Here is an 11,276-nt window from a genome sequence, read left to right as displayed (position 1 = left end):
TATTTTTATACCCTCTACTTACTCCAACAAACTGGCTTCAGTTCAAGTGTCTACACCAGAGATGTTTAGGTCTTCCAGCCAAACATCAGATATTGGCCTAACAGCTCACTAAGCTTTTTCAGCACACAAGGTGACCAAAGCTCTTTTGTTTATGTGAATAGAAAGGTCAATCTATGACCACACATACGAAAGCCCACTGAATCCTGGTGTGTAACTTTATTGAAAGTTAAGCAATAGTGGTACACAGAACATTCTGAGCTTTTACATCTTACAGTAACACTTTAAATAGCAGGTAACTCATTGTACAGATGTATGCATCAAGTTTTATTGTTCTACCTAGAGATAAAGCATCACTGATTCTTTCATAAGGTTCAATAAATAGGTATCAGATATTATGGCAAAACATTGTTAGGTTCACAAAGTGATGGTTGGCAATTCCAAATTTCAGATGTCAATACTTATTTAGCTTTATTTCATCAATTAAAAGTCTTCAATCTAAAAATTCATGTTTACACATTGCTGTTTCAAAATGTTGCATCTGAACAGGCCATGTCTGGTAATCCCTGAACATGCTGTAAAGAAAGAAAAAAAAAAATTCAAGTATCAAAAGTTTGACAAGTAATGGAGGGGACAAACATGGGTTGGGGGGGGAGGGAAATCCATTTCTCCCACATGGCTTTTCATTAACGGCAGGGGGAGGAGTGGGGAGCCACCTTAAATCAGATTATAGCCAAACAAAAAAAATAAAACCATGATTTTTCCATCACAGGCTTGGAGAGTAGGCTTTCCTCCATTTGAGGAGGGACTTAATTCAACCCAGCAGACTAAACCCCATTACTAAAGAGGTAGAAACAAACCGACTTAACGTATGGTTTCCACTGATTACAGTTACGGATCCTTTGTAACAATCATGGGAGTGTATTGCAACAACTCATGACACTTAGCACAGTGCATTTCTACAGTTGTGTTAAGAGTGAACAGCAGCTGGAAAGGTTCTTGCAAATACATTTATATTAAAAAAAAAAGAAAAAAAAAAGGTTAAGCCGCTAAGACCATTTTTAACTGGTTCGTGAACAGATAGTAAACCATTACATGCCTTATGAGTAAGGGGCAAAAAAAAAAAAAAAAAAAAACCCCCATCACAACCCAGTACTGCAGACTGAAGTTTAGCAATGGAGAATGCAGGTCACTGAAGCAAAACAAAAAGGAGAAGGTGTGGAGGGTGAGAGGGAGAACACCGTAGGTTAAGAAAAGTGAGAAAAAAAAAACAAAAAAAACAACAATTTCATCTTTGCACCATAAGGCTTTGGCTGGTTTCTTAGTCAGCCTCCTCCTCAGACTCCTCTTCTTCAGCCGTTTCTAACCAGGTAAGCCACTGGTTCACCTAAATGAGACCAAAATCAGGATTGGTTTCAGTGTCCAACAAAGACTGGTCAAACAGATTCACTTGAAACAGGCCCTAAATATAACAATCGCTAGGGCAAAGCAATCTAAACGAAACAATGTGCAGTGTGTGCTCCTCAGTATATTGAGCTTCGAACAAGCTGGCATGTCCCTGCATCGGAGCAATTAGGAAGGCGCTGGACAGCCAACAGCACGTTTAACCTCTAATGCTTGTCGATACATGCAGGAACCTGGAGTGTCTGGGAGAAAACGGAGCTCACTTCCAACACTGCATGTAATGCAATCGATTACAAATACATCAAGGTATGCATTTTTTTTGTACAGACTGCTTCATTTAGTGAATCTCCCTGTATGTATTCAAATTACAACATGCATCAAGAGTACCTGGAACAATGCTTTTCCTTTGCCAGGAAACTCTTGGGTAATATCTTCTTTCCATGCAAGGAAGGCTTCTTCTTCAATTATCTCCATATCATAAAAGTTGACAAAGTAGCGCAGTAACATTCCTAAAAGTGAAACACATTGTCCATTATCCAGTTAGGCCAAGATAAACACACACACACAAAAAAAAAAAAAAACATTTCATAACAGACCACTGTTTTAAAAGTTGTATTCAAGCATATACCTTTGGGAAAAGCCTTGGTATTGCAGTGCACTTGCAGCGCATACAGAGCACTGACTTGCAGGTCCACGTGATCATGCAGGAATTTTTGCATCACCGGTTTGAAAGCAAGTAGCAGCTGCTTCTCCTGGTCAAGCTGTTCTTTAGAAGGTGCTGATAACTGGTCATCTTCGTCGCTGGAATACATCTCCTGGAATATGTACTGCAAAAAGCTGAAGCAGAGAGAGTAAAATGAGTGGACAGCGCAAGTAACTAAAAATAATGAATAAATAGGTTACGTATCAGCATCATACCTTGTCATCAGAATGTTGACAAAACCTTTGTCAGTATGAAGCTTGGGAGAAATGTTGTCCTTGATCCATTTGTAGATGGACTGTGGAGATGGATCAGCTTTGATCTGCTTCAGAAGCTCCTTCTCCAATTTCATGAGGGGGAACAAGAAACTCAGGCCCTTCCCCTCCAAAATTTCCAACATGCGGTCTTTGTTTTGGTCTATTTCTGTGAACAGAAGACATTTGTTCAATGTGAATTTTCTAAAACACCATGTCAAATTAATCAATTAGTGATAAGTTTTTGAAAATGATAGCTAATGGAGAAGTTTCTCTTCTATAAAAAGATAGTAAATTATAATACAGCATTTTTGGTATTACCCTTCAAATATTTATTCATAAATTAAATAAATACACTAAACACAAAACAAGTGCTTCCACAATAAACTACATTGTGAATTCTTGCATGGATATGAATCAAAGTAGAAGTTGAAACATACCTGGCAGCATCATTTGCATGTTGACCTTACTCTGCTGAAACAGATCGGTCAGCCACTCCTTATCCTTCAGCTTAGCTGTTTGCTGAAGACAGAGCAAGAAAAGAGGAAAGTGGGTGCCGTTCTCCAGAGGGTGGGCCAGGTCTGCTATGCTCATGAGCTCAGCAATGATAGCACGGGCAGCAAACTGAGCCAGATAGGACTTCACCAGGGGAATGTCAACCTCAAGCTTAGGACATTGGTCCAAAACATTAAGGAATGCCTGCAAAAACACAAGATATCTTGTTTTAAAAGAAGAACCACTTAAACGTAAGGCTGAAACAAAGTTGGTGCCTCACACACCTGCATGAAGTTCTCCCCTGTAATCAGCCCCTCAGTACGAAGTGCATGGATCAGACTGCTGACGTGCTCTTTATCGCCATCTGGACAGTCCAGCGAGCAGACAATGATTTTGCTCAACATCTCTGGCAGGAAGTGTTTAGGAGCCTTCATCTCCCTCACTCCGTTCACAGCATCACTGATGTTCTTGCTATTCAGAAACTCGTTCATAACGGTCTCCTGAAAGGCAAATGTTTAAACGTCTATTAATTTAGACTCCAATTTGGTATGGTATTTTACGTTTTGAATATAAATGAGGAAAATATGCGTACAGTCATCTTGAGCAGCTCCTCTTTGGCAGGAGGTGGTTTCTTGTTTGTCTTCTGAGGCTTCTCCTGAATGGGAGGAGGATTGGTTTTCAGGCCAAGCTGTGGTGGCTACAGTAAGAAAGGGAACAGCTTTAAAATGAGAACAAAAAGTCAGCAATGCCATGTCTACAAGAAGTTACACAAACTGTTTTACCTGTCCAAGCGGAGGAGTGGATGTGCGTGGGGGTTGAGCACTGGGAGGAATCATTGTGGGTATCTGCGGTTGCAGCTTTGGCACTTGGGTTTTGTTCAGAAGAAATGACTGAGCAGGTCTCAGGCTAATCTGCATGGGAAAAGTAAAAGGATTAGTTAACTCTGTACGAAACTGCATCCATCCATCCTGAAATTTAGACCAAAATACAAAACAAACCTCATCAGCATTCAACTGTCCTTTCTTGGTGAATCTTGGTGGCATATCCTTGGACTGAGCTTGCTGTTGAGTTTGGTTCTGGAAAAGCAGATTCTGCCCCTTTGCAAACAAAAGGGCAAATCAGACACCAACCCACATACTGGGTTTACAGATATGAACATTTGCATGCACACCCATGTCAATAAAAGGTCAGCCAATTACCTGGTTAGGTTTCATGAAAGGCTTGTCGAACTGAGACTGGGAAGCGGGAGCCATGTGGCCGCCGTGGCCATTGAAAAGCGGATTTACACGGTGACGGCCCATGGTGGGGGAATACCTGTCTTGTATTACCCCAGGTCCAGTTCCAATCCCACTACCTGATATGAGGTAATAAACACTTCAACTCTTCATGCACTGAATATTCTGCCTTTAAAACTACAGAGAAAACTCCAGTGAGGGACACTAAGGTCAGGACGTACCCGGCATTTGTCCGAACATATCAGCTAACCCTCCGAGGGCCTCTCTGCTCATCCTTGTTGGCAAGAAGGGGTTCTCTTGAAAGAAGTCAGTCCTCATTCCTGAGGTCATAGCTGGAATGAACACACCCAAATCCTGAAAGAAAGCAAAAAGGTATTTAAAAATAACCACAAAGTAAAACAATGCATAGAGTAAAATGGTGTAAGACAAAGAAATAGGGAGAGAACACTAGCCTTCACTGCGTCCTGGCGGATCTGGTTGATAGTCTTAGGTCCATTATCGATAAAAGCTTTCCTAGGCACCCAGTTGTTCTCTCGCAGCTCTACAGTATCCTGCAGCAGGAAACGAATCCTTGCAGGCAAGTCCTTGTTGTTCATTAAGGATCGCATGCGGCCAAAGTACTGATCCATTAAAGACTGCAAGAGAAAATAACTGGTGTTAAAATAAACCATGTGTGCAGCTGAGTAAAGGATGGGAAGAAAACTACAGGCTGTTATTTTACCACACTTTATGTAACTCAATCAAAAAAAATACCTTGGCTTTCTCATGATCAAGTCTAGGCCCCACAGTTCTCATTATCTGACAGAGGCACTCCAAATCCTCCCCCATATCTTTAAGTTGGATTCTTTTCTTCTTTTCCAGAAGCTGAAAGACAAGTTTAATGAGCACTTCAAATAACAATAGTAAAAAGAAAAGGAGAAAATGAACCGTTTTTCAACTTACTGTTTTGATGCACTTATGAAGGATAGACTCATGAATGAGATCAAGTTTGCCAAGCTCTCCAATGAATTTGATGTTGCCCAGCATTTTGATCTTGGCAATGGCACGCTGCTCCTCTTCTTCAGAGGTAAGAGGGCCATCGTTTTTATCGTAGACTGGAAAACAAAGAAAAGCAGTCATCATAAATTTCTGTATATTAACTATAAGAGAAACACCACAAATTGTTTTTAAACCATTCTTCATGTTCCAAGGTTTAAATTGACTTCTATGCATGGTCGATCATTTAATGTAGTAGCTCTTAAATTATGGAATACACTCCCCCAGTCCATTCAGGAAGCAACCTCTCCATCTTCATTTAAATCTCTGTTAAGACTCGTTTTCACTGCAAGATTGTTCCATTTACACACTTGAATGTTTACTTGTATTGTCTTTGTTTAATATGTTGACGTTCTTTTATTGTAAAGTGTCCTTGAACATGGTAAAGGCGCTACATGAATAAAATCGATTGTGATGATTAACTTACTTTCAACATTTCTGGTGCGATTTTCAAATTCATCTTGAAGCTTTGATATCAGAAGTCTCCTGAATGTCTACAAATAACAGTAGACAAGCTAATTAATCTCTCAAAACATCAAACAAGAGTTAAGCACAACTCCAGTTTCTTCCAAATACTTACAGTGCTCTGCTTTTGTGATGACTGGATCTCAGATGTTTGGTTGTCAAAGTTTGGTGCATCCTCTGCCAAACGCAGACATAGCTGAGCATATAGCGAGCTATACTTGGGCTCTTCGAGGGCTTTGTCTACAATCTATTGGAAATACAATGGTAGATAAACCATGAGGGGTTAGAAAACTCCTCTTAACCTCCATTCAAAGCAGCTACTGAGAGAAAGTGGGTGAAGAATGCGACCATGATTCTCACCAGCAAGATGATTCCTTTGAGGACGAGCTTTGAATCCACGCCCACATTCAGAAGCTCAAGGCATAGCTTGTCAAACTTCTCAGGGGTCAGTTTATTAAGTATGCTGAGGACCAAAAAAACACCAATAAACATTGGATGTTCCCTAAAATAGCACATGTCCTGAACAGCGAAAATAACTCTGAACGTGGACCGTACCCTCTCACTTTCCTGAAGATTGCATCGTGTCGTTCTTTTTCATTGGAGGAGCTGACCTCTCGTCTAGTGCTTCGTGAAGGAACCCATCTCTGAACGCTAGGCCCTGGGGTTTTCCCCAGGAACTCGCTGTGGAGGAAAAAACAAAGAGCAACTTAATGAAAGCAACACCATGTTAGTCTATACTGGGCATTGGAACAAAAACCAGCACTGCAGTACTAAATTAAAGAACAACCAGAAAAAGCATACCAACACTGATTAACCATACCTGTTGCCGACAGTCTTGGGATAGTGCTGAGGTGCACCCCTACCTCCTCCTCCGCCCGAAGAAGCACTGCAAGAAATGTAACCGGTAGAATCAAGTCACTTCTAATCTGAATGTAGGTGATGTGCGTTTCACAAGAAGGGACTTCATAACTGTACAATAGTGCATGGCTCACATCCTCTAGACTAAACAAGCAGTGCACCTGAACAAGGAAACAGACCACGAGGCTATTAAAAGGTTTTTTTTTTAATCCGAAAGGCAGAGGAAAGCATACGAAACCAAATCCCATACAACTCACCTGAAACGAGAAGCACCCCCCTCTGCAACCACACTCTCCACTTTGGCGGCTTGACAACGAATGATACCCAAAAAGAATAATATAGAAAGGGTGGGGGTGGAGAAAACGACCTAGGAGAGAAAGCACAGGAGGAACTGTTAAAGGAGGCTGAACGGTTCAGTAATGGCCCAGGCCTACAGAAGACAGAGCCCGGGGGGAGGGGAGCCTAGCCCATTCTAAAAGAACACAGAAAGAGTCATATGCGCTGATTTTTTAGGATTTAGCACTGGGACAAGGTGGTTATTGGTGGGTAATGGATACTGAAGTGGTCACAATCTAACGTTAAGGCACAGCTGGACCGCGGTGTGGCCTGTAGGTCCTAGAGAGTCGGACAAAAGGCTTCTGCCATGTTGTGCCTTCGATGGTAGAGGAAGGAACACGACGTACAGCGGAGCAGCACGACCACATTAAGGAGTGTTCGGTAGATTTTTTTCACCCATAAAAATGAACTTATAGCGTGTACATATCAGACACAACCACAAATAGTGTCCAAAGCAGTTCCGTTGCTCAACAGCTAGCTTCCGAACACTTTGTCCCGGCGGAAAAGCTAGCTAACCGGGTTAGCCAGTCGGCTAAACATTTTTGGGGAAAAAAATAAGCAACTTGGGGAACATTTCACGTTAAAAACCGGTCACTAAACATCAGAAGAAAGCCGTGCAAGTCGGACTCCGCTTGACAAACGGTCCGACAACGTTGTTACCCAGTTTACATTTTAATTTTCCTCTTCGCCGGCAGCTGCGCAGCGTGAGTTCACAGCTGATCCGGTATCGTTAGCTAGCTAAAGCCAGACGCCATTTTCTGGTGGAACCATCGCGAAGCTGACAAAAAAACGGACTCAAACGATAAAGAACCACACAACGAGACCCGACCGCTAAATTTGGACCGAAAACGGCAACAGCGCCGTCTAGAAAGCACAAAAGCCGGCTCCTCTCCCCAGCAGCAGGACCCAGTTAGCAAGGAGCGGAGCCATTTTATAACGGCCAGAGCGTTAAAACCCTACAGTGAACCTACGAAGTGCCAACAAGCGAATAGGCACTGTTTAAGTTTAAAGTGACAGAAAAAAACACCTCACCTTTTCTAAAAGACCTTCAGCTTTGTTGTCTGTCGGTTAACAAAAGAGAAAAAAAATAAAAATGAGAAACAGAAGGTGATTTTTGGATGAGCGCCTGGTAAGTTGTTGAGGAGCAGTACGCCTTGAGGCGAGGCGAGGCTAGGCTAGGCTAAGCTGTGCTCACCGGTTCGGAGCAGAGCGCTGTGCGGGTCTGAAGCCTGACGTCACCGACAGGCGCGACTTTATTCGCCCGCCCGCCCGACCGACCAACCCACCCTGATGGCAGCAGCGTCACGATGACAGCATGAGTCGTAGCCGCAGGTGGGTCGGGTTTCCAATTCAGCCACCTCTGCAAGGGACGTCCCACCAATTTTTAAAAATTCTCTCCGTGATGAACTCGTGGAGGTGTCACTGATGTTTGATGCGAGCTGGTGAATCTCAGATCTCAGGTTTCCTTACAGTGGTGGTGACAGGAACTAGGGGTCGCGATGTCCCCAACGCAAGTATAGCTGTTTTATTTGCTATCCAAATTGTTCATTATTATGTTTTCGAGTTATGATATGGAGGCTAATGGTAGTGATGGTACAATAGTGGTTAATCGAAAATTGAACGAGAGCATTAAGAGTTCCTTTCACTGGAACTAAGGGGCTGAGCCCACCTCCTGAGAAACAACCCTACACCATAATCCCCCCTCCACCAAACTTTACACTTGGCACAATGCAGTCAGACAAGTACCGTTCTCCTGGCAAATGCCAAACCCAGACTCATCCATAGGATTGCCAGACGGAGAAACGTGATTCGTCACTCCAGAGAACACGTCTCCACTGCTCTAGAGTCCAGTAGCGGCGCTTTACACCACTGCATTATACGCTTTGTATTGCACTTGGTGATGTAGTATCACTGTGCTTGATTGTCCAGCAAACTCACCCGACCTAAACCCCATAGAGAATCAATGGGGTATTGTCAAGGAGATGAGAGACACCAGACCCAACAATACAGACAAGCTGAAGGCTGCTATCAAAGCATCCTGGGCTTCCATAACACCAACAGTGCCACAGGCTGATCGCCTCCATGCAATGCCGCATTGATGCAGTAATTCATACAAAAGGTGCCCCAACCAAGTATTGAGTGGATATACTGTACATACATTTCAGTAGGCCAACATTTCCATATTAAAAATCATTTTTTAAATTGGTCTTATAATATTCTAATTTTCTGAGATACTGAGTTTTGGGTTTTCATTGGCTGTAGGCCATAATCATCAACATTAAAAGAAATAAACACTTGAAATAGATCACTGTGTGTAATGAAGCTATATAATATAATAGCTATATAATATAATACTTTTTAAAATTGAATTACTGAAATGAATTCACTTTTCAATGATATTCTAATTTATCGAGATGCACCTGTATGAGCCTCAGCATCCGCTGACCCTGCTCTGTCATTTTACATGGCCTACCACTTTGTGGCTGAGTTGATATCATTCTTAATCGCTTCCACAGTGTTATACCACTGACAGTTGACTGTGGATTATTTAGTAGCGAGGAAATTTCACGACTGGACTTGTTGCACGGGTGGTATCCTATCACAGTACCATATATATATATGTGTATATTTTCACTGGCTACTTTATTAGGTACAGTTCAGTTGCTTGTTAACACAAATAGCTAATCAGCCAATCACATGGCTGCAACTCAATGCATTTAGACATGTAGAGGTGGTCAAGACAACTTGCTGAAGTGCAAACCGAGCATCAGAATGGGGGAAGAAAGGTGATTTAAGAGACTTTGAATGTGGCGTGGTTGTTGGTGCCAGACGGGCTGGTCTGAGTATTTCAGAAACTGCTGATCTACTGGGATTTTCACACACAACCATCTCCAGGGTTTACAGAGAACGGTACGAAAAAGAGAAAATATCCAGTGAGCGGCAGTTGTGTGGACGAAAATGCCTTGTTGATGTGAGAGGTCAGATGAGAATGGGCAGACTGGTTCCAGATGATAGAAAGGCAATAGGAACTCAAATAACCAACCAAAATCTCTGAGGAATGTTTCCAACACCTTGCTGAAAGTATGCCACAAAGAATTAAGGCAGTTCTGAAGACAAAAGGGGGGCCAATCTTTTACTCGCAAGGTGTACCTAATAAAGTGACCTGTTTGTGTGTGTGTGTGTGTGTGTGTGTGTGTGTGTGTGTGTGTGTGTGTGTGTGTGTGTATTCCTTGCACTTTGCAATTAAAAAATTACAGAAAAAATAGTTTGTTCTTCTGTGGTCAACACTGCAGTAACACTGACGTGGTGGTGTGTTAGTGTGTGTTGTGCTGGTCTGAGTGGATTAGACACAGCAGTGCTGCTGGAGTTTTTCAAACATCTCAGTATGACTGCTGGACTGCAACCACCAACCAAAAATATCCATTCAACAGTGAGTGGACACAATGTTTAAAAACTTCAGTAGCACTGCTGTGTCTGATCCACTCAAACTAGTACAACACACACTAACACAACACTACGTCAGCGTTACTGCAGTGCTGAGAATGACCTACCAGCTAATTAATACCTGCTGTGTGGTGGTCCATTGATGAACAGGGTAAAAAGAGGCTAACAAAGTATCAGAGAAACAGATGGACTACAGTCTGTAACTGTAGAACTACAAAGTGCACCTGTATAGTAAGTGGAGCTGATAAAATGGACAAAAAATGTAGATGCAAGTTAGTTGTTCCTAATAAAGAGCTTGGTGAGTGATACATGTACACAGTTGTGGGCAAAAGTTTGAATGCCCTATAAAATCACTGTTCTAAGGCAATGTTCTTAACACATCTACAATAAACAGACTTAAATGTGTCACTTTTAAATATATTTGTTGAATTTAACATAGAGGAAAAAAGTGTGTCATTGTTTTCCCCCAAATGTGGTAGATTCAGCCCTAAACAGTAAACAGTAATATATATATAGTATATGCTATGTGTATATATACATATAGCAATGTGTATATATACAGTAACATATATAGGCGTCTTGTATTGACTGAGATGGAGTTTTGTATGATGACCACTAGAGGGCAGTAGAGATCAGTCTCTCTCTAATGCCAGACTGCTAGAGGGATTTTAGTATTTAAACACAATGGGAGACAGTAACCTATTATCTCCAGGCCCAGTCTGAGAATTTTGATCAACTGTAGTTTAGAGTGGCCTTAGTTTACAGTGGACAATACAGTAGGCAGGGCCATAATCCTGCTCTTGGTGAGGGCAACAACACACAGCTGGTGATTTCACAATGCCTGGTGAGGGAGGGGTATTTACTTCTCTACTGAGGCACTATTTCGAAAGGGGTTCCTGGAACTCTTTTTGTGTCAGACACCGTCATCGCTTGTTTCTCACTCAGCTCAGTCATGCCTGCGGCCTTAGGGCGTCTCGTTTGTCTGTGAGACATGAGTACGAAGAGTCCTGCCAGCAAAATGGCACCATTCCTCCTTGTGTTCTTGTTTTCAGC

At 42.2% G+C, this 11,276-nt stretch overlaps 1 protein-coding gene across 1 annotated transcript in view; it reads right to left on the bottom strand.

Annotated features, from left to right (window-relative positions):
• Positions 1-197: 197 nt before the first annotated feature.
• Positions 198-11,276, bottom strand: part of eif4g2a (eukaryotic translation initiation factor 4, gamma 2a) — a 118,952-nt gene continuing 107,873 nt past the window's right edge. The window contains exons 4-24 of the mRNA XM_037545429.1: positions 7,812-7,840; positions 6,701-6,810; positions 6,406-6,471; positions 6,141-6,266; positions 5,946-6,048; positions 5,701-5,832; positions 5,548-5,614; positions 5,028-5,179; positions 4,839-4,949; positions 4,538-4,720; positions 4,307-4,439; positions 4,050-4,204; positions 3,849-3,947; positions 3,633-3,761; positions 3,443-3,547; positions 3,135-3,350; positions 2,796-3,054; positions 2,320-2,524; positions 2,030-2,238; positions 1,789-1,910; positions 198-1,384 (exon numbers count right to left, since the gene is read on the bottom strand). Of these exons, the coding sequence (XP_037401326.1) occupies positions 1,319-1,384; positions 1,789-1,910; positions 2,030-2,238; positions 2,320-2,524; positions 2,796-3,054; positions 3,135-3,350; positions 3,443-3,547; positions 3,633-3,761; positions 3,849-3,947; positions 4,050-4,204; positions 4,307-4,439; positions 4,538-4,720; positions 4,839-4,949; positions 5,028-5,179; positions 5,548-5,614; positions 5,701-5,832; positions 5,946-6,048; positions 6,141-6,266; positions 6,406-6,471; positions 6,701-6,810; positions 7,812-7,840 (2,777 nt within the window). The 3' untranslated portion in view covers positions 198-1,318. The remainder of the gene's footprint in view (positions 1,385-1,788; positions 1,911-2,029; positions 2,239-2,319; positions 2,525-2,795; positions 3,055-3,134; positions 3,351-3,442; positions 3,548-3,632; positions 3,762-3,848; positions 3,948-4,049; positions 4,205-4,306; positions 4,440-4,537; positions 4,721-4,838; positions 4,950-5,027; positions 5,180-5,547; positions 5,615-5,700; positions 5,833-5,945; positions 6,049-6,140; positions 6,267-6,405; positions 6,472-6,700; positions 6,811-7,811; positions 7,841-11,276) is intronic.

This window comes from Pygocentrus nattereri, chromosome 15 (assembly GCF_015220715.1).
Source record: "Pygocentrus nattereri isolate fPygNat1 chromosome 15, fPygNat1.pri, whole genome shotgun sequence".
Taxonomy (NCBI): Eukaryota; Metazoa; Chordata; class Actinopteri; order Characiformes; family Serrasalmidae; genus Pygocentrus; species Pygocentrus nattereri.
Note: the sequence above shows the minus strand (reverse complement) of the source record. Positions and strands in the feature narration are given on the sequence as shown.